General features: G+C 41.1%; 1 protein-coding gene across 10 annotated transcripts in view; it reads right to left on the reverse strand.

The window, feature by feature from the left end:
• LOC117402130 (MHC class II regulatory factor RFX1-like) overlaps window positions 1–23,881 on the reverse strand; it is a 159,970-nt gene that overhangs the window by 33,780 nt on the left and 102,309 nt on the right. For all 10 annotated transcript variants that reach the window (XM_059007276.1, XM_059007277.1, XM_059007278.1 and 7 more), the window contains one exon: window positions 4,117–4,325. In XM_059007276.1, the coding sequence (XP_058863259.1) occupies window positions 4,117–4,325 (209 nt within the window). The remainder of the gene's footprint in view (window positions 1–4,116; window positions 4,326–23,881) is intronic.

Genomic DNA, 23,881 nt, shown 5'->3' on the forward strand with positions numbered 1-23,881 from the left:
ACAAATCGTGGCAGATCATCCACTCTAAAGCTGAACGCTCTGCCACCTGCCGAAAAGGGCTTGCGATTTGAGTTTGCATTTCATACTGTTTGCTAAAAGTAACACAATTATACATTAACATAAGGTAACAAAATACTTTTCTTAATTACAAATTAATTTCCACATAAACACCCCCCTTCTAATTTTTATTTCACATATCTTCTGGACAGGTTCAGGATCAACAGCAATTTCATCATCACTTAGTAAATCTCTATCAAGTACACAGATGTTAGATTTAAACTCAGCTTTAGCTTGAAAACCGATCGCTGGCAATGATATTGGGTCTTCATCTGTTTTAGGTTTGGCAAATCGATCAATAACTTTGCTCTCTGTTCCTGGTTCACATTCCTTTGGTTTTTGCATTTTTATTTTTAGAAAGCCACTTTCATGTTCTACATCTAAAACATAGTAGTGCTTGCTACTATCTTCACTTACAACATACACTTTTGTCTGTGTAAGTGGGATTTCAAACTCAAACTCTGAGGAACACAGCCTCGCAATGTGAGAGACATATTGCAAATCAACTGAGAGACACCAGAGCCATCAACACACAGGCAGCGCCCAGCAACTGAGAGACACCAGAGCCATCAACACACAGGCAGTGCCCAGCACCTGAGAGACACCAGAGCCATCTACACACAGGCAGCGCCCAGCAACTGAGACACCCCAGAGCCATCTACACACAGGCAGCGCCCAGCAACTGAGACACCCCAGAGCCATCTACACACAGGCAGCACCCAGCAACTGAGACACCAGAGCCATCAACACACAGGCAGTGCCCAGCACCTGAGAGACACTAGAGCCATCTACACACAGGCAGCGCCCAGCACCTGAGAGACACCAGAGCCATCGACACACAGGCAGCGCCCAGCAACTGAGAGACACCAGAGCCATCTACACACAGGCAGCGCCCAGCAACTGAGACACCCCAGAGCCATCTACACACAGGCAGCGCCCAGCAACTGAGACACCCCAGAGCCATCTACACACAGGCAGCGCCCAGCACCTGAGAGACACCAGAGCCATCGACACACAGGCAGCGCCCAGCAACTGAGAGACACCAGAGCCATCTACACACAGGCAGCGCCCAGCAACTGAGACACCCCAGAGCCATCTACACACAGGCAGCGCCCAGCAACTGAGACACCCCAGAGCCATCAACACACAGGCAGCGCCCATCACCTGAGAGACACCAGAGCCATCAACACACAGGCAGCGCCCAGCACCTGAGAGACACCAGAGCCATCGACACACAGGCAGCGCCCAGCACCTGAGAGACACCAGAGCCATCGACACACAGGCAGTGCAAATCAACTGAGAGACACCAGAGTAGAGGTCTGCTTGGGCCTAAATTTAAAATCCGATCCAAACCTGACCAAACAAATCCGAACCAGCCAGAGCCAGAGACCTTAGAAATATTTGCATACCCGACCCGACCATCTCCACAAATATCATAATTCCAAACATACGCTATTAAAACCAAGTACCTTCCGTGTAGAGTCTATTCCCAATTTCCAGTTAAAACGTAAATATATAAAGAACAAATCACTCTCAATTAATCAGATCTCATTTACTTCCTTTCCTAATAATTGTTTAATGATTTATAAGAAGACAACAACAGGCTTCTTCAAAACTTTGTTTCCATAAACAGACACACAGAAGATGGTCTTGTAAATTCGCATAATCATTTTGGACAAAAGAAGTTGACTGATTTGCATTGTACTAAGTCACATGGACTTTTATTAACGATGAATACAACAATGTCGTAATTTTTCCAAAAGGTGGATTTAGACGTACCCTTTCCAGCATCGGAACGTTCTGTTGATAGAACTCCTGTTGAAAGTTCTCCTGTTGATATATATATATTTTTTACCTCCATCAGCCTCAATATTTTTAATGAAAAGAATCTCTCCTTCGTACAGTTTTTTGGTTAACTGACGTGCACGCTAGAAGTCCTCGCCACTCACGGCAGCATTTCACTCACGCAACATATTTTTAGACAGACAAAAAAGGAAGCAGGAATTGAGTTTTAGGAAGCACTTGCTCACATAGGAAGAAAACAATACTCACTTAAATTAGTGCTGGGACAAATATACGAACAAATATTTTTTTACATGTATTCGGATACAAAAATCAGATGTTCGTATTCGCTAGAAATGAAAAAAATACCTTATTTACTGCCTCACCAGAAGTTGGGTGACAGTTTAAAAAATGGCACATGAAAAAGAGTTCTAGGGGGGCTCCCGAGTGGTGCATCCAGGAAAGGCGCTCCACGTGGAGTGCAGGATGTGCCCTATAGTCTGGACGTCGCAAGTCCGAGTCCAGGCTATTCCTTTGCCGACCAAGGACGAGAGCTTCCAGGGGGCGGTGCTCAATTGGCCGTGCGCCACCAGGGGGGAGGAAGGGTTAGGTCGGCCAGGGTGAACTCGGCTCACCGCGCACCAGCGACCCCTGTAAGCTGCCCGAGAGCTACGCTGTCCTCTGACGCGGTAGCTCCTCGGTGGCTGCATGGTGAGTCCACAGTGTGAAAAAAAGCGGTCGGCTGACGGCACACGCTTCGGAGGACAGCATGTGTTCATCTTCACCCTCCCGATTCAGCGCAGGGGTGGTAGCGGTGAGCTAAGCCTAAAAATAATTGGCCATTTCAAATTGGGGGGAAAATAATAAAATAATTGGCAACGACTAAATTATTAAAAAAAAAAAAAAAAAGAAAAAAAAAATTGCAATGTTGTGTAGTGATTTTTATATAGATTTTATAAATTATATATATTTTTGTTGTGACTTTCTGTTATGCGGAATGTAATAAACGAAAATCTAATTGGTGAGTTTTTCATTTTACAACGCCATTTCCACGTTTGTTTTATCGGAAGTATTTAAAGTTAAATTTCAGTTTTCGTTTGCTTGTTCAGCTACAAAAAGACACAAGTAAACCATGTTATTACCTTATGAAAACATGTCTATGGCCACTGTTTACTGTGAAGAAACGGCAATGGCAAGGAATGAAAAAAAAAAAAGTAAAAAATAAATAAAATGCGGTGTCAGCTTTTTGTACTATTTATTTTGGGAATAAACAAAACAACGTTTAACTTGAACTGTTATTTGGCATCTTTTGTTTTGTAGTTAATTCACTGGGGTAAAGTAAGGCCCTCACAACGTATTCTTTACTCCTGGGAGATTTTTCTACTTTAACGTGTTACATATTGTAACGTCTTGTTGTAAAATAAAGGCGCACACACAGGGGCTACGCCCCCCTGCCCCTGCTGCTATGCTGGCTCTGCCTGGGTTCTGAGCAATATAATGGCTTTTAACACTTTTTGAAAATGAACGAATATCTGAATGAATATTTAAATTATGAGCGGATATCCGAATGTGAAAATCTCATGTTCGTCCTAGCACTACTTTACAATTAAAAATGCCATAATCCACTCACTGGTAACACACTGACCCAACCCGACATGAGCCCGAACTAGAATATACAAACTACATCCGACCCGACCCGACCCAAACTTGACACTTATTGTCGGGTCCCGTCAGGCTCGTGTTGGGTAGCAAGGCTCTAAACCAGAGCCATCGACACACAGGCAGTGCCCAGCAACTGATGGACGCCAGAGCCATCGACACACAGGTGGCATAAATCAAAAAACAAATCTAATTACCAAATTAACAATTAACTGAATCTCAAGCTGTGTTTTTACGTATGGGATAAACAACGTTAAGTGTTGAATCGGTAAGAAAATAATCAAGTTTCTCTTGCTTCACGGTGAATTATTTTTACCGATTCAACACTTAATGTTGTTTATCCCATACATATTATATTGCACTGACCTTTAAAAGCACCACTTGAGCAGAAAAATTGTCTGCCTTGGGGAAGGGCCTCCTATGGTCTCTATCTGGTTTGGTTTGGCTCAGTGTGTGTTGTATAGCAGTAATTGTTGTGGCTCAGTGTGTACTGTTCTGTATTGTTCTGTATTGTTCTGCATTGTTTTGTATTGTATTGTATTGTATTGTATTGTATTGTATTGTATTGTATTGTATTGTATAAGTATTGTATGGTATTGTATTGTATATTTCACTGACCTGTAGAAGGACCACTTGAGCAGGAAGAGCTTGGCTGCCTTGGGGAAAGCTGTGCTTCCCTGGTAGGGCTTGAGGACCTGTGTGACAACACTGTCCAGCCAGGCTGCCCATTGCTCCAGGGAGTTCTGCTGCTGCAGGGTGAGCTTGAAATCCTGCTCCAGCCTCTGCACCACCACGTCATTGCAGCGACAAACCCAGGAGGCCTGCTCCTGGAGAGGGAAGAGAGGCGGAGAGAGCAGTGAGACACACACACACACACCAGACATGTTCCTGGAGAGTGGAGAAAGCAGAGAGACACTGAGACACACACACACACACACATCAGACATGCTCCTGGAGCAGCTTGGAAATAGCACTTGGCTGCTTTTTTGGCATGGAGCTGAAAAAATAATACTAAAGAATGTGTACCTGATTCATACAATTTTAAGAACATAATAAAGTTTACAAACGAGAGGAGGCCAGTCGGCCCATCTTGCTCGTTTGGTTGTTAGTAGCTTATTGATCCCACAACCTCATCAAGCAGCTTCTTGAAGGATCCCAGGGTGTCAGCTTCATTTTAACCCTGTGCTAAATATTTGAAGTACTTGCATGCAATTTCTATACTTGTTTTAGCATGGTGCTGCTTAGAAATAGCACTGGGCTATTTTTCTTACCATGCTTCTAAAGAAAAACATACAAAAAACAGTTAGCATACTTAGCACCTGATTTAACACCTCCTTCAAGTACGTGGTAAAAAATCTGAAAATCTATAAAGCCATTTGTTTACTCCTTTGCTGAATTTATACAATTTATCTATATATCAGTGTGACAGAAAGACAATGATTCTTGGTGGTAAATCTCCCTCCCGACCTGTGAGGGTGCTAAGTAATGGGAACAGAGTACCCTGGACTGCTTGGCCTGACGCTTCGTTCCTAGGGTTAAAAGGAAGTCGGTCATTTAGAAAAGGAGCGGAGCTTCGGTATATTAACTCATTGACCCGGAAGGGAAATGTTGTCGCAGCCTTGGATTGGAGGAGCGGCTGCAATCGTGACGGTATAAGTAGGGGTCAAAGCGACCTAATCTGTTCCTTCGTTTTGATTATTGCAAAAAGAACCTGGAAGGACCTGAGGATTTGTGTATACGTACAGTGAGTGTTTTGTTTGTTTGTCTAATTGTGTCTTGTTATTATTAGACGGCTAACACGTTCCGGAGCTGTCGCCAAGGGCCAGCACAAACCCTGAACAGCACTGCACTTACATCATGAAGTAACTGTATTTCACCACGAGCACTAATTCCAGCACTAACTGGACTTGTGTATGTGTTTTGTGTGGGTGTATAATAAACGAAACTATTATTTCGGGACAAACCCGGGGATTACAAATTAAGTAATACAAAAAATCTGAGTAAGACCTCACCTAGAATATTGTGTTCAGTTCTGGTCACCTCGTTACAAAAAGGATATTGCTGCTCTAGAAAGAGTGCAAAGAGCAACCAGAATTATCACAGGTTTAAAAGGCATGTCATATGCAGACAGGCTAAAAGAATTGAATCTATTCAGTCTTGAACAAAGAAGACTACGCGGCGATCTGATTCAAACATTCAAAATCCTAAAAGGTATAGACAATGTCGACCCGGGGGACTTCTTTGACTTGAAAAAAGAAACAAGGACCAGGGGTCATAAATGGAGATTAGATAAAGGGGCATTCAGAACAGAAAATAGGAGGCACTTTTTCACACAGAGAATTGTGAGGGTCTGGAACCAACTCCCCAGTAATGTTGTTGAAGCTGACACCCTGGGATCCTTCAAGAAGCTGCTTGATGAGATTCTGGGATCAATAAGCTACTAACAACCAAACGAGCAAGATGGGCTGAATTGCCTCCTCTCGTTTGTAAACTTTCTTATGTTCTTATGTTCTTCTTATGACCTTTTGGAGAGTTGGCTCAAATACAGAACAAATTATTTAATAATAAATCACATCCAGAGTTATAGCACTCAATAGTTAACCATCTGGCCCAACAAACATTATATCCAGCTGGATCAAAAACATCATATTGCACACTTGATAAACTCATTATAGTTTGCACATAAATAGTAATTATTGCACATCAATAGTAGCCCATATCTTAATCATGTATATTACACAAGCTATTTATATAGCACACCTTGGTTAATCATGTACATTGTGAAAAAAAAAAAAAACACCTCCATACATCTTTTAAATACACTGGCTGCTTCATTGCCACCTATTGAGGATTTGCGATTGTGGTTTTATCAGTTTAGTCTTAATTATAACTATGAATGTAGTTATGAAATAAAAATAATAATAACATAGACGCCGTATCAGTACAGTTATGCTGTAGCCATTGCAAACTGGGGTTCGCTTGGACCATGTGTTGACTAAAAGTAAAAAAAAAAATAATATGAATAAAAGGCTGTAAATTTAATTCCTACAGTATGGATGAATAATTCTGAGTAATCACTCCAAAAATATGCTGGATCTTAATAAACAAACTGGATAGGGTAGCAACAACATGTGTATTTTTGTTAAATGTTGGTCCAACAAACCAACATTATCTAGAAATTCTTGCATGGTTACTAAGTGTTTGGCTTAGTACAGTTCATGGTACTAGCTGTAGATAAATGTAGGTCTGTGGCAAAGTGGTTAACAGTGTGCAGGTGCAGGAGTGCTGCGGTGATCAATAAACAGAAAGACAATGATAATTCAGGTGCAATGGTAAGTTATACACAGTTTGTAAAATTTATGAACAAATTCGTTTCATTAAAGCTACCATGAGTATAATTTCAGCAGAATGTAAACATATAACATGCGTCAGTTACGTTCTACCTTTTATTTTAATTATATTAAGTTGTATTTGTAGGGCTGTGTTTACAAATAAATTGTCTCTGATTCAGTAGTATCTACATACGGCTGAGAAGCTGGTAAGCTCGAATTATACTAAAATGTCCGCTTTTTGGGGGGATTCTCCATGAATAACTATGCGATCTTTACAGTTACAACACTATTTTATAAAGCAAGCAATTGTGAAGCGTTCTGTCTATACATTTGATTACCAAAAATAAATATTTCAATGTAAGATACGGCCCCAAAGTCGCCATCGCCCCCCCCCCCCCCCCCCTTACACATGCATCTTTTAAATGGATTACACACGCGGTTTCGTTTCAACAGATTCGGGATTTGTGACTGTGTTTGACCACAGTTCAGTCGTAAAAATAATTATACAACGATTTTTAAGCAAACTACATTCATGTGACTTGTAAAGCTGATGTTTTATGCATTTCATCGTTTCGATTGTGTTGGTTTATAAAGCATAGTGCAGTTTTTTTTTTTCGCGTGGATGCAGCTGCAACAGTTCTTAAAAAAATGTTTTCTTAGTTTACAGTATGTGTCTGTATACTGTACTGTGTGTACGTCTAAATATGATCCTTTCCACTGTAATTACTGTTTTCTAAGTTACATGTGTTAGTAAAACTGTTCCTGTAAACACCAGCGAAAAATGGCTGCTTTAGGAATTTTTTTGTATACCTTGCTGAGTTTTTCATGTTAACAGCTGCCCCTAGTGGTGGGAATGTGTCATTTCAGGGTAACATATGGGCAAACTGGCATGTCACCCATAATGATTGGCTCATGGCGGTCATGTTTGTTGATGTAGGAACTTTTCCTGACTAAATTTTTTAGAGGACAGTACAAAGATAACGTATAACCAAGATTCACATCAAATCGGGCAAAGGGCTCATGAGGAGTTGTTGTTTAAGCGTTTTATGCAAAATCCAGCATAGCTGCCACACCATGTAACCGATCCATTTTTCCTTAAGTAGAATCAATCGTGGACATGAGCGCACTATGTACAATTTTTTTAACAGCTGTGCTATTTTACCGTTCATGAGAACAAGACTTTTGAAAATTGCACAAAAAATGTCATTAAATCTAAGATGGCTGCCACACCATGTGACCTAAGGCTGCCATATTGACCATGGCACAACATCCCATAGTCCTCTACATCCGTGTCAAATTTCGTGCATTTTGGTGCAGCATAGGCAGTTTTATAGCCAGTTGCGTATGTTGATGATGATTGATTGCGTAAGTTGATTCACAGTAGCAACTTCCCTTGAACAAGCGTAACAGATGACCATACTGAGATGTTTTATTCCAATTTTTGTTTCAATCGGATAAGCGGTTTCAGAGAAGAAGATGTTTGAATTTTGATAATTTCGTATTTTTATGTCATTAATCGATGTGGTTGCCAAACCACATAACCAATCAGCTTCATATTAACAACAGTTAATCATGGACTATCCCTCAACATGTATAGCAATCTACAGTAAGCGGTTTCCGATACATAGGTGTTTTAACAAATTCCGCAAAATCCAATATGGCTGCCAAACCATGTGACTTGCGCAAGTTTGGACACCAGACCTGTTATCTGCACATAGCCACCTACCTACACACCCGATTTCATAAGCCTGCGATGAGGACTCGGAAGAAAGAAAAAAATAAAATAATAATAATAATAATAATAATAATAATAATAATAATAATAATAATAATAATAATAATAATAATAATCCTAACAAAAACAATAGGCTTCCCCAGTCTACGGCTTGGAAGCCTAATAACAGGAATTAAGCAGAGGGAGCCGTAAGTTGTAAGGTGTCAAAATATGAGAGAAAGGACTGCCATGCAGTATAGAATTTAGTGCTAGATCCATTAAGAGTGAATCTAATTTTTTCAAGTTTGAGAAATTGCATGATGTTTCTAACCCAATGCACATGAGAGGGCGGGACAGCTTGCTTCCAATTCATCAAAATAAGGCGGCGAGCCAGAAGAGATGCAAAAGCCAGTGTGCTGGATTGGAGTTTGGACAAAAGTAAACCATCCGGTGCAACTCCAAATATCGCTATAATTATTATTATTATTAATTTCTTAGCAGACGCCCTTATCCAGGGCGACTTACAATTGTTACACGATATCACATTATTTTCACATAATTACATTATTTGTTTATACATTATTTTTACATACAATTACCCATTTATACAGTTGGGTTTTTACTGGAGCAATCTAGGTAAAGTACCTTGCTCAAGGGTACAGCAGCAGTGCCACCCCCCCACCTGGGATTAAACCCACAACCCTCCGGTCAAGAGTCCAGAGCCCTAACCACTACTCCACACTGCTGCCCTTAAGTGGTGTATAAGTGGTGTAGGGTCAATAGGCAAACAAAAAATTTGGGAGAAGGTTTCAAAAACAAAGTTCCAAAATGTGGTTAGTCTAGGACAGGTCCAAAACATATGGATCAATGAGGCTAGAGCCTGCTTACATCTATCACATGTAGGATCAATATTAGGATAGGTATTTGACAATTTAGTTTTGGACATATGGATGCGATGGAGGATTTTGAATTGAATCAGAGCGTGACGTGCACAAATAGAAGAGGAATGTACTCTTAAAACAATAGAATCCCAAATGTCGTCTGTAAAACTAAAGCCAAGGTCCTGCTCCCAGGCAGCCCTTATAGTAGCTATTGAAGGACAGTTTTAAGAGAAAATAGAATTGTAAATTTTAGAAATCATACCCCTACATTGAGGATTAAGTTTAAGTAGAGAGTCAATGGGGGATTCAGCAGGTGCACTGGGGAAATGAGTCACCTTACTACGCACAAAGTGTCGAATCTGCAAGTACCGAAAGAAATGTTTATTTGGAATATTACATTTTTGAGAAAGTTGCTGAAAAGAAGCAAAATTATAATCAATATACAGATCTTTCACAAACTTCAGACCCTTATCATGCCACACCTGGAAGGAAACATCACTCAAAGAGGGTGCAAAATTATGATTCCTAGCAATGGGTGAAAACATTGACTGAGATTGAAAACCAAAATTCTGTCTGAACTGGGCCCATATCCTAAGGGAATGCCTTACTACAGGTTTGGAACTGAACTGTGTGAGAGAAAGAGGCAGAGAAGAACACATCAATGCTGCTAAAGATTTGGGTTGGCAAGAGGCAGCTTCAATCAGTAACCAGGCAAGCCCTGTCTGCTGTAGATGTTGGTGGAGCCAGAATGTGAAACAACGAATGTTAGCTGACCAATAATAGAATTGAAAATTGGGCAAGGCCATACCTCCCAACCTTTTAGGCCGTTGTAAGAGGGACCTGCGAATACGTGGGATTTTCTTATTCCATATAAAAGATGAAATTAGTGTATCCAGCATCTTAAAAAAAGATTTAGGAATAAAAATAGGAATACAATGGAAAAAATATAAGAATTTAGGTAGCACATTCATTTTAACTGACTTAATGCGGCCAGCAAGTGAGAGAGGCAAAGTGGACCAGCGGATAAAATCTTGTTTAATATGTTCCACTAAGGGGGTAAAATTAGATTTAAAGAGATCTACATAGGACCTTGTTACAGAAATTCCTAGATAAGTAAATTTATCATAAGTAATTTTGAAAGGTAGATCAGCACATTGACAACGTACTGCCGCAGGATTGATTGGAAATAATTCACTCTTATGTAAATTGAGTTTGTATCCAGAAAATTTACCAAATTGATCTAGGGTAGATAAAATATGAGGAAGGGATGTAGATGGGTCAGATAAATAAAGAAGGAGATCATCAGCATAAAAGGATACCTTTTGCTCCAGGCCACCACGGACCACCCCACTAATAAGATGATTACAGCGAAGGGAAGCAGCAAGAGGCTCAATTGCAATGGCAAATAATAGAGGAGATAAGAGGCATCCCTGACGGGATATATAGATATATATAGATATATATATATATATATATATATATATATATACACACACACACACACACACACACACATATATATATATATACATACACACATATATCTTCTCTTTAAGAAACTAAAAAAGATTGAATAATTGGAGTAATTCTATTTAAAAAACAAAACAAAACACTATTTAACCCTAGCAAAACAGGTATCACGACCAGTATAAAGCAGCCCAACTCTACCCACTCAAGGTTTTCAGGCTTAATTAAACTATCAAATTAGGTTAGTCTCTCAAGTCTATACAAATACCTTGTTACCCCTTGTATACGCTAGAAAAAAGAAAGAGGCAAAAATATAAAAATAGCCTATACACATATACTTACATATACACAGTATGAGCAGGTACACAGACATCATAATAGCAAAAAAGATCAAACTATAGGCTGTAAAAAATAAGATCAGGGAAAACAGATCCATTGTCACCTTTAAATAACATGCTACAGATAGTGGAGCTGTCTGAGATCCAATAAAAAAAAAGAGAACGAAGGCAAGCCCGTGTAAACGTCAGAAAAAAGAAAGAGGCAAAAATATAAAAATAGCCTATACACACATACTTACATATACACAGCATGAGCAGGTACATAGACGGCAAAAAAAAAAAAAACACAACATGAGGGTATTTAGCATCTAAAAACAAAAATGCTAAAATGACTCAAGATAGACAATCATGTGAAGTTAACCAGTAACAGTTTAAAACACCCGCAATGGTTCTAATAACGATTTAGAAATAAGTACATTCTAAGAAGAAAAGTATACAAATTCACCTCAGCAAAGATGTCCGTAGATCTAATCTAGATCTAACTATTTTCACTGACCAAATAAGTACTTGTACATTGTATATAAAGACACTTAAGTAACAAAGCTCAGTAAACTGTATGTTAGTCACTGAAACCAGGGCTTAAAACCCTATTGAACAGTTTAGCGTAGTCTACAAAACATCATAACATAACGCTACTTATCTGTGCTGACTTCCAGGCAAGGGAGAATGTCATTATCATAGAAAGCTTCAGCCTCCTGTACCGAAGTAAAAATCAGATTCCGACCCTTAAAGACAATACGGAGCCTGGCTGGATAGAATAAGCTGAACTTAATTCCCTTTTATACAGCCTTGTCTTTATGTCCCTAAAAGCTGTACGGCTTCGGGCGACATCTGAGCTAAGATCCTGAAAAATAAAGATCTTTTGCTCCCGAAAGGTGAGGGTACCCCGCTCCCTCGCCAGCCGGAGGACAAGCTCCTTGGTCTGATAGTGATGAAAGTGGACGATCACAGGTCTGGGCCTTAGGTGAGGGGCCGGCCTCTGCACCAGAGAGCGATGTGCCCGATCCAGCTCCGGAGCCGATCCCAGCGCCCCACTCCCAAATAACTCCACAAAGAAATCAGACATAAACTTAGTAGGGTGCGAACCCTCAAACCCCTCTGGCAGGCCGATGATTCGGAGATTCTGACGCCTACTGTGATTTTCTAGATCCGACAACTTCTCCTTAATCGCCTTGTTGTCAGCAGCAAGTGAAACACAAGAGGCCTCCAACTCACGAACTCGATCCCCGGTGACGTCAGCCGAATGCTCGAGCCTATCGATGCGGTGTCCATGGGAGGCAACTGTGGTTTGGATGGCATTGACAGAAGCTTTAAAAGACGCAAACGAGTTTTGAAACTCTGCCTTAAGATCAGTGGTAAGGGCTGCGCAGAGCTTTTCTAGCTCAGAAACTACGGCAGACATCGAAACCGGCGCAGGCTCGACGGGTGAGCAGGCCCCTTGGTAGCGGAATCCAGAGGTAAAAAGTCTGGTGTCCCTCGTTTAGGTTTATTTAGCTTTGACATCATATGGCAGGTGTACAGATATGTTACAAAAAATCAACACAGTGAAAATATATATTAAAGAATGGGTTTGATAATTAAATTTATAATAGTTTGTGGGAGCGAGCCTCACACGTGTCTACTCCATCTAGCGTTCGACCGGAAGTCCCCGCTAGATCGTTTTTATTATGGTTTTAATTCACCAACACTTCATAAATTTAGTCTCACACGCAAACTCTGCTCAACACCAATCACTCCCACTGTAAGTAAACTGGCCTCGTCCTCACAGAGCTTCGTTACTCCTCAGGAACTTCAGCTTGTTTTAGGTTGGGAAATGCAGTTCTTTAAGCGAAGACAACATATTTGGCGTGAAATTAATCCAGTTTCCACTACAATTGCTGAACGATTGTGACACATAACTATTTAAAATATATATTTTAATAATCGCAGGTTTAAAAAAAGCCTATGGAGAAATCAATAGAAAAATTTCACTTCTGGAACCAGCGGGTCAGGAAGTGACATCACACTTCGGCTCTCTATTCACTACAAGTCCCAACATGCACTGCACGCTCTGGCACGAACCGCGGCATATATGCACAGTTCACAGGCCTACACTGAGCATTCCGTTACAGTGCGCTGTGTCACTCATACACCTCACTTAACAACTGTCACAACACCATCACTCACTCAACAATAGCTAGCAAGCTAGCCAGCTATCAAAAATGGCTAAAAGGAAAGTGGACACAGAGGGCAGAACGTTTCAGGACAGGTGGGAGACCGAGTTCATGGAGCACAGCGAAAAACCCGTTTGTCTAATTTGCAGACAGTGTATCAGTATTGAAAGAATTTAACTTACGATGCAACGAGACCAAACACAGAGACAAATATGGAGACTTGGATAGAGAGCAAAGGCTACAGAAGGTGGCAGAGTTAAAGCCCCAACAGAATATGTTCACCATGGCAAAATCACAGAGTGATGCGGCTGTAAAGGCAAGTTTCATCGTAGCAGAGGAAATAGCTAAAATCAGGCAAGCCCTTCTCCAAGGGTGATTTCATAAAGCGGTGCATGCTTAAAGTTAGCGAGGTAGTGTGTCCAGACAAAAGGCAAGCATTTGCAAACGTTAGTCTCTTGAGAAATACCATAGCCGAGAGAGTGGATGAGTTAGCTACCAATCTGCAAGATCATCTTAGTGAAAAAGCAAAAGACTTCACTGGCTGCTGACGAGAGCACAGACGCTACGGACACAGCTCAGTTGTCAATTTTCATCCGTGGGGCGAATCCTGACCTATCTGTCACTGAAGAGCTTTTGGGTGTCATAGTGATGCATGGCACTACCACAGGGAAGGACATTTTTCAACAGGTGTGTAGATGAGATGAAGTTGCCATGGGAGAAATTGGAGGGACTGACAACAGATGGGGCTCCAGCTATGTGTGGTGAAAAGAGTGGGCTGGTAGCGCAGGTGTGAGAGAAGATGCAGGGGGAAAATTGCCCGGGCCAGCTAACAACATACCACTGTATCATACACCAAGAGTCGCTTTGTGGCAAAGTACTGAAGATGAAACACATAATGAGCGTTGTTCTGAAAACAGTGAATTTCATCAGGGCCAAGGGATTGAACCACGGCCAGTTTCGGTCACTTCTTGATAAGCTGAATGCCGAATGTGATGATGTGCCATACCACACAGAGGTGTGTTGGCTAAGTCGGAGTAAAGTGCTCAAGAGATTTTTTGAGTTGCGTGAGGAAATGACCCTTTTCATGGAAATGAAGGGGAAAAAAATCAAGGAGCTTCAGGATGAGAGCTGGCTGTGTGACCTTGGTTTCTTATGTGACATAACAGACCATCTCAGCTCACTGAACGTGAAACTGCAGGGTTGCAAACATGCAGGGTTACTGACATGTATGATGCCGTGAAAGCCTTCCAAATTAAACTGCGTTTGTGGGAAAATCACATGCAACAGGGAAACTTTGCTCACTTCCCGACATGTGTCAAACTCGCTTACCAGCGCAACTTTACCAAGCGGCTCTTACTGGCAAACTGAACCTACTTCAAAAGTTTAAAAAGTGGTCAAAATGTAAAAAATAAATAAAAAATAAAATAAAAAATACAACAATACACACACCTTACGTAAACAGCAAAAAGGTCCTTATGTACCCTTTAATCAGAAAATACAGTAAATTGGGAAATTACTGCAGTTTAAAAACAGCTGCGTGTCTTTTTCCGATAATCTGAAACTCAGGGCAGCTGATTCAAACTCGGCGCCATTCTGAAACAAGGGGGCAGAGCTAACAAAGCACACACAGGCACTCACACAAAAGCAAGGCAGTCTAAAAAGCGACAGCGTGGAGAGTGACAGTGTGAGAGAAGTATTTCATGGAAAAGTGCAGAGCAGTTTAGAAGCAGTTCGAAAGCCAGTAATCTGTGACACCAGCATGATTTGAGAAATCCGAGAAAACCGAGCAGAGCTAAACCAAGTGTGTGTAAAGTGTTGCAAGATTGAGGACTTGTTTCAACGAGCAACTAGAAATGGAGCTGCACGAAATGAGAGAGCTACAGGAGTTTGAGGAGCTGGCACACCCGAAATTCTTGAAAGTTTGCACCCCTAACAGACAGAAAGCCACCAGGAAGATAGAAGAGGGTTGAAACAGAAACCACCAGAAATCAAAACGTCAAACAAATTTGAACCAGCATCAAGAGAACGAAAGGAACAACATCAAGGACCCCATAAACGGTGCTGGCCAGGCAGCAAAAAAAAGGGAGGTCATGATTGTCGGGAACTCCATATTGAGAAACACAGCAAGTTCAGTGTGCTGTCTGGACCCCCTTACAACAACAGTGTGCTGCCTTCCAGGAGCCTTTGTCATGCACTTCCAGCACCTTGCAAAGGACCATATGGACAGCTGAAAATAATCGTGGTGCACACAGGAAGGCTTCACCTTCCTTGAACATTGCAACACATTCTACAACAAGGACTATCTATATAGGCGGGACAGACTGCACTAAAATAAAAAGGGAATCAATCTACTGAGGAGTTTCAGAAGCATTTAAACGAGAAAGGAAGGGGGGAGAAATCAACAAAAAAACAGAAGGGAGACTACATCAAAATAAGGGCAACAACTCAGGTAAGATAGCCATTAAATGTATTTATTTAAATGCTAGAAGTCACAAAAACAAAATGTTAGAACTTGAAGCTACTGCACTAACAAGTAACTACAATGTGATAGGTGTTACAGAAACTTGGTTATCCATGAGTGATGGAGACGAATATAATATTTGTGGGTATACACTGTATAGGAAAGACAGGCAGGACAGAAGAGGCGGAGGGGTAACACTGTACATCAAAAATAGTCTTGAAGCCCAGGTTTTAAGTCTGGACGAAAAAAACAATGCAGAATCAATATGGGTCAGAATAATGGACACAAATTCAAAGGGCATAATAATAGGAGCATGCTATAGACTGCCAAATTCAGATACCAAGCAAAATAATCTGTTACACAATTACATTAGAAATGCGTGTAAGCAAAGGAGAAGCCACATATAAAATCGGAAAACCCAGTGGGGAGCAAGACAGCCGAAATTGAAATGGTAGAAATGACAATTGACTGCTTCCTAATGCAATTTGTCAAGGCACCGACTAGAGGGGAGGCATGTAGATTGGCGAAAAATACAGAAAACACCCACAGAGAAAGGATGGCTATTTTTCAAAAATGTAGTGCTAGAGGCACAAAACAAATACATCCCAAAAGTAGACAAATCACAATCTAAAACAAAATGGCCAAAATGGTTTAATAGATCAATTAAAACAACTATTCAGAGGAAAAAGGCACTTTAAAGAGCGTTTAAAAGGGACCACCAACAAAGTACACAGAAAGAGTACATGAAACTGAAAGCGCAAGTCACCTCGGTGGGGTCCCTCGTCGCTGGTTCATGGTCCCTTCCTGTGGACGCCGGAGGAAGGACCGACCCATCCTCAAGCCTGCCCGTGGATGAGGACGAAGACAAAGGAGATGGCACTTGAGAGCGGGGTGGTCCTTTAAGGGTGGAGGGAAGTGGCCTTGGAATGGCCGATCAGTGCTGCGCACTTAAGGGGGAGGATGTGTAGCTGTGACAGAGTGGTGAGTGAATACAGGTGAGTGCAGTGCAGAGTGGAGCGGATACAAAACTGACAGACAATGATTTCCAGGTGCAAGGGTGTTTATTGAATGGTTTTACAATGTCCAGAGCCTTATGGCAAAGACCTGTAAATAATAATGTTGGAGTGACCTGCATAAATGTGTAGTTAGCGCTCCGAAGTGTATATGTGTGTAAAGAAGAGAGGTATGATTTAGCTGTAACTTATTATTATTAGTTATTATTATTTAGCCATGTATTTTATCATGATTTACTTAATTTGTGTATTATTTAGCCATGAATATTTTATTTTGTTTGTGCAAAGAACAGTGAGGCATTATTTAGTTGTAGTTATTATTAGTCAGCCATGTATTTTATTATTAGTTTACTTTTTTATTTTATTTTGTTGTTGTCAGTTTAATTTTTCTGTGTGTGGAAAAAAGATGGAGAATTGTTTATTATTATTAATTGGTATTTTAATGTTTTGTGTGGGTGTGTGTAAGCCAGAAGATGGATGGAGACATCTGGTTCAGTCACTTTAGAGGAGGCCCTGACTGAGGAGGAGATCGAGGGCATGTACGCCACGGAGGCTGACCTTCTTGATGAAGAGCTGCTGCAGGAGGATGATGAGGAGGAGAGTGATCTGGAGGAGCCCCAGCCCAGCACTTTAACTGCAGGATAGTTTTGAAGATAAATAAATACAGCACAATAGGAAGGTTTTTTTTGTCTCCCTCCCTCCCAAATAAAATTCTTAATATCAAAGTTTTATTTGTAATATACTTTTTTTTTCAAATAAAAAAAATAAAATAAACATTTTACTTGATAACTTGTGTGTTGTTTCTTTATTTTTATACAGAAATATAATTGTATCTTAAACAGGGCAATACTGTTTCCAATCTCACTTTTTGGTAAGTCTTAACCCTGGTCTGCCTTTGCCATTTCGGAAGTTGATTTTTATAAAATACTATGCATTATAAAACCTTATCTAGTTCTGCAACTGTACAAGATATTAAAATTATGATTTCAGATTTAAAATCCTTGACAAATTGTGAAGGTACAATATACTGTAAGTTTTGTTTTAATTTTTTTTATGAAACTTGGAAAGAGGTTGAAATTGGCAATTTTTAAAAATGTTATTTATTATTTTACATTTGCCATTCAGAGGTAGATTTTTTTGTAAAATACTATGCATTGTAAAAGCTTATCTAGCTCTGCAACTGTTCAAGATATTTCAATTCTGATTTCAGATCTGAAATCCTTGGAAAATTGTGCTCTAATCTTTCTTTTTTTTATATATAACACTTGGAAAGAGGTTTTTTTTGGGAGGTGTAGAGATAATTTTTTGGGAGGTGTAGCTCATATGAAAAATAAATAAATCACCCCACAACAAAATGAAAGATCTACTTAATGGCTTTCTGTAGGTGTATTGGGTTTTAATTTCTGATTTAAGGTTCTAAAACTACAAGCGCTTAAACAGAAAGTGTTCATATTTATGACCAAATATGATAATTCCCCGTGGGCAGCATAGGGTTAAAAGGCATGTCATATGCAGACAGGCTAAAATAATTGAATCTATTCAGTCTTGCACAAAGAAGATCTGATTCAAGCATTTAATATTCTAAAACGTATATACAATGTCGACCCAGAGGACTTTTTCGACCTGAAAAAAGAAACAAGGACCAAGGGTCACAAATGGGGATTAGAAAACGGGACATTCAAAACAGAAAATAGGAGGCACTTTTTTACACAGAGAATTGTGGAAGTCTGGAACCAACTCCCCAGTAATGTTGTTGAAGCGGACCCCCTGGGATCCTTCAAAAGGCTGCTTGATGATATTCTGGGATCAATAAGCTAGTAACAACCAAAAGAACAAGACGGGTCGAATGGCCTCCTCTCGTTTGTAACCTTTCTTATGTTCTTATGTACAGTAATGTAACAGGATGGACACAGTGTACAGTACTGTAAAAACTATAACAGGGCAGGTCAAGACCTGAACCAGGTATGGTACCGCGGTCGGAACCGGGTTGGTGAGATTGCAACGAGTCGGAATTGTATGGAAACGAGATGGAACCGGGCAGTACCGGGTCGGTTCGGTGCCTTAACATCGGGTTGGTATGGTATACGTGCAGTGACTCGCACCCGGTCGGTACGGTACCCTTGGTACGGAACACGTGCAGTGACTTGCACCGGGTCAGTACGGTACCCTTGGTACGGTACACGTGCAGTGACTTGCACCGGGTTGGTACGGTACCCTTGGTACGGTACACGTGCAGTGACTTGCACCTGGTCGGTTAGGTACCCTTGGTACGGTACACGTGCAGTGACTTGCACAGGGTCGGTACGGTACCCTTGGTACGGTGCCCTTGGTACGGTACACGTGCAGTGACTTGCACCGGGTCGGTACGGTACACGTGCAGTGACTTGCACCTGGTCGGTTAGGTACCCTTGGTACGGTACACGTGCAGTGACTTGCACAGGGTCGGTACGGTACCCTTGGTACGGTGCCCTTGGTACGGTACACGTGCAGTGACTTGCACCGGGTCGGTACGGTACCCTTGGTACGGTGCCCTCGGTACGGTACACGTGCAGTGACTTGCACCGGGTCGGGTACGGTACCCTTGGTACGGTGCCCTCAGTACGGTACACGTGCAGTGACTTGCACCGGGTTGATACGGTACTGGTGCATTAACCTCGATCCCTGTTCAGTATGGGTACCGGGTCAGGAACGGAGTGGGTCGGTGACCTACAGGTCTACATGCTTCGCTTTACCGCAAGAAGCAGTATCCACGGATGCCCACCTATATAGCTTCTGGCAATCCCAAACAGTCCAAACGCATAGGAGACTGAGGGAAGCCAGCTGTTAGAGCACTAACAGCCTTCGTAATGGTGCTGCAAGCAGTCACCAAGACAGCAGCGAGATACTGTGGCAGAGACTGCAAGCAATCTCAGCCTAAGCGCGTATCTCAGTCAAAGCAGAGCTGCTGAGCCATGCAGCTGCGCTCGTGTTTCTGCAAAAATAAGACAGAAAATCAGACAAGAGAAAGAAACTCTTTCTCACAGCAAACAGTAATCACACAATTACAGTTCAAATAATAATAAAATCGTATACAAAAACAACATTTTATTTTGTAACTCCAGCCGGAGTGAAGCAGCCTGTAAGGAAGCACAAGTCAGCCTACTCAAGTTGCTTGGTCCCTGGGAAGGGGCGACACAAGCCGTCGGTTTCACGCAGGGCACAAGGCAGCCGCAGGATGTAACAAACAACAGTATGTGCAAAAAATGACGTGTAATTAGTAAAACAAAAACAACTTAATAATTATCGCATTAATCAGTGTAATACACAATTAGTGAATAACATGCAGATCAAAAGTAACAAACTCATCTGTCTATGGTTCAGTCTTCTGAAAGGAAAAATGATGCTGGTATCTGTGCGTGCAGTCTTCTTATGCCCTTGGGGGAGGCATGACTGCATCACAGGCACTGGCGTGCAGCTTTGAGATATCTATTCAGGTTCGAGGTCTTTAGGAGGTAAACAGCCATACGATAATGGTTACATTTTGTACTTGATAGAGAACTTTATTCCATACATTTCTTATGCCCGTCACATTCGGACAGTAAGATCCGTGAGAAAAAAGTATCGCACAATAAGGTAATATATAAATAAACTTTTTGTGGATGTACCTTTGATACCGTTTTCAGTTTTAACACAATAAAATGTCAGTTAATATTTATGCTTTAACTATAAACAGCGAATTGTCCATTATTACACAATTAAACTGTTCTGTGCCTATGAAGCAATGTCGGCAGCTTAAATTGCAAGTACACCACTGTGACAGAGATCGAATGATTCTTGGTGTTAGATCTCCTTCTCGACCTGTGAGGGCACGGTGCAAGAGGAACAGAGTACCCTTAATTAAATGGCACGACAATTTATTCCGTAGGGTAGATGGAAGTCGGTCATTTAGGAAAGGGGCGGTGCTACGGCACCCAAGCTCATTGACCCGGACGGTAAGCGGCGTGGCATCCGTGGACTGGAGGAGCAGATGCACTCGTTAAACTCGGGGTCATGGGCGAGGGTATAAATAGGGGGCATGGCTTGAGTGATCTGTTCCTTTGTAGATGGTTAGCAAACAAACCTAGAAGGAGCCCGTGAACTGTTAAATAAGAAACCGTGAATGTTCTGTGTATTCGTCTGTCTCGTAACACTGTTTGTTTTGTGTTGTTTGTCATTAAAAGAATACGAGCACGATCCGGAGCTGTAGCCGCCGGCCAGCATTAAACCCGGACATCAGCACTCACCTTTTCACTTCAGAACTGTCTTTGCACCACGAGCACTTAATTCACGCACTGGAGGAACTGTGTCTGGGTTTGTGTTTTGTGTGGGTGAGGAAAGACGGGACTTTTTGGTTGCGGGTCAAACCCGTGGGATTTTTACAAACGGAGTGATACACGCCGCTGTACCACTTCCATCGTTATTATTGTTTACAGGTTGTTGCCACAAGGCTCTGGACATTATAAACCATTAATAAACACCCTTGCACCTGTACAATACGTTGTCTGTGTGATTACTCCACTCTGCACTGCACTCACCTGCACATATTCACCACTTTGCCACAACCACCCACTCGATATATCGCGGGTGTCGGGGTCCAATATAAATCTGCTCTATATCGAGGGCCGCAATATAGCGAGAGACCCATAGAAAAACAAATAGGCTAACAAATACTGTACAACCACTCCCTCGTTTTATCAGGGGCGTCAGGGTCCAATATAAATCCTCTACGCAACCTGCTTTTTCTCATTTTTCGTATAAAAAGCAGCACACCATTGCTGCCACATGTGAACACCTACTTGCTTCAGCAAGTAGATATTTAATTTACTTTGTGTTATTGTACAATACATGTGTAGCCTATATGATAACAGTACAATATTAATGCTTTGTTTTTAATTGTTTTGTATATTTTTGTTTGTGATCTGCAGTACAAAATAAAATGAACAGTAATTATAAGTGCCTATGTATATTGCAGCTAAGGCATACGCAGTTAGACTGTAAAAATGGGGAGCCAACTCCAGGACCGCGATATATCCGAATCTGCAGTATAGCGAGGGGCGATATAACGAGGGGTGTGTGTATTCTGCCAGTATGAAATGTGCACAAAAAGACATTACATTAGATTTATTTTTACTTAAATATGTTTACGGTGTTTGCCCCCTGCAGTACTGGATTCCGGGGCCCCTACCAGGGGAGGGCTGCCAGACAAGTATATTTTAAACAATTCCAAGATGCAGAACAACAGTAATTAGAGATTATAAAAAATAAACACACTGTTTATTAGGTATAAGAAAGCATTTGTTGCATACTGCATCTGGTTATTTTGAATAAATGGACAAACAACTGATTTTAAACTTTGAAGGAATGAAGCTTGTTTATTGCAGCTTTCAATTGACTTTAAAACAGTGTCTGTCGCAAATCACTGCCTCTCCCCCACCTTGAATCTTAGCAATAATAAGCATGATAATAACTCCACACTATCCGACAACTGGCACACACAACATAACAGCATCCATACAAATAAGATGTCCATACAAATGTATGTCCACGAAAAGCCAGATTTCGCTCTGCAAAATGACAAACAATGGCTACAAGTCTAGTCAGAGCAGATTTACAGTACTGTTCGAGCAAAATTAATTCCATGGGGTGATCAATAGTCATACTAGTGCTCATTCCTATCTGTAGGGTGCACCATGTTCCCATGTTCTGTGCGTGTGGCTTTGAATATTCATGTTCTTTAAGAGTATGTGAAAGGCGCTGCCCTCCTTGGAAACACTGCTATCACATTTGCTGAGGGCGTAGGGTATTGTATATGTACACATTTTACATTTAATAAAGGTAATTATAAAAAATATGTCAACTTACCAATGTGTCGTTCTTCCCTGGACTTTAATCCTTCAGATTGTTTTTCAAAAGTTTGTGGGTTTTTTTTTTTGTTTTTTGTTGGGGTTTTTTGCAATATAAGGTACAGTTCTCCAGAAAATGTGATAATAATAATAAAATAAAAATAAAACCAGCATCGTTCATTTCGATTTAAATGTGTACTTTCTATCAGATCTTGCAGATTCCAAGGGTTTGCATTTGATCTGACAAATTGGTAGAACTCAAGGCAAGAGAACCGGTAGTTTAATTTTACTTGCAGTTCAGCTTTTACCAGATCCACAAAACACCGGTTTCTTTGATCCGTCCATATCGTGTTCATCAAGCTCAATGCCCTCACAGCATAGGCATTAGTGCAAGGTATGCTACGTACAAATGAAACAATTTTCAAAAGATGTTTCAAATTCTGCTCAGCAGCAGGGCCTGCCTTTTCAAACATATTCTTCCATTTTTGGTCAGTGGTCATATTGGTCTCTGTAACACAGCTAAGTATCGGAGCAATGCATGAAAATTCTTCGTATCGTTCATCAAAATCAATCTTTAAGGAATCTGCCAAATTCAGGGTCTCTGCAACTTTGCACAAGCCTTCCCAGCTGAACGGGCAGTCTTTTTCCAGTGACAGTACTTCAAACGTTTTTAAAAGATTGGCATCTGAGAAGTCAAACCACTTTTCAAGATAGTTTAGCGCTCTGTCGTAAAAACAGAGCAGATCCTGTTCCGTCTTTTTTGCATCATTGTCTGTCAGGTTTTTCAGACCTGTATTCACCAAATAGCCGAAGAATGTGTCTTCTTTCCTTCTCTGTAGTTTGTTTCTTAATGACAGCATTGTACAAACTAGTGATGGGCAGATCCTGTTTTTCAAGTTTAAGAACTGTTTCTTGGAAAATTTGCAACACATTCTGCAGAAACAGCATGTCGAGCTCTGGAATGGATTTAGCAGTAGCTTTCTCACCAGTTTCATCTGCTATGAACTTCCAGATAGTGTTGGGGCACTCTTCCTTTCCCAGTGACTGGAAATATGATTTGATCGCTGGCCAGGACTTCAACATCTTGTCTACAGCTGGTGCAAGGGAAAGCCATCGAGTTTGTACGTGTCTTACTATCTCGACCCGCTCTATCTCAACAAATT

This window comes from Acipenser ruthenus, chromosome 34, assembly GCF_902713425.1.
Source record: "Acipenser ruthenus chromosome 34, fAciRut3.2 maternal haplotype, whole genome shotgun sequence".
Lineage (NCBI taxonomy): Eukaryota > Metazoa > Chordata > Actinopteri > Acipenseriformes > Acipenseridae > Acipenser > Acipenser ruthenus.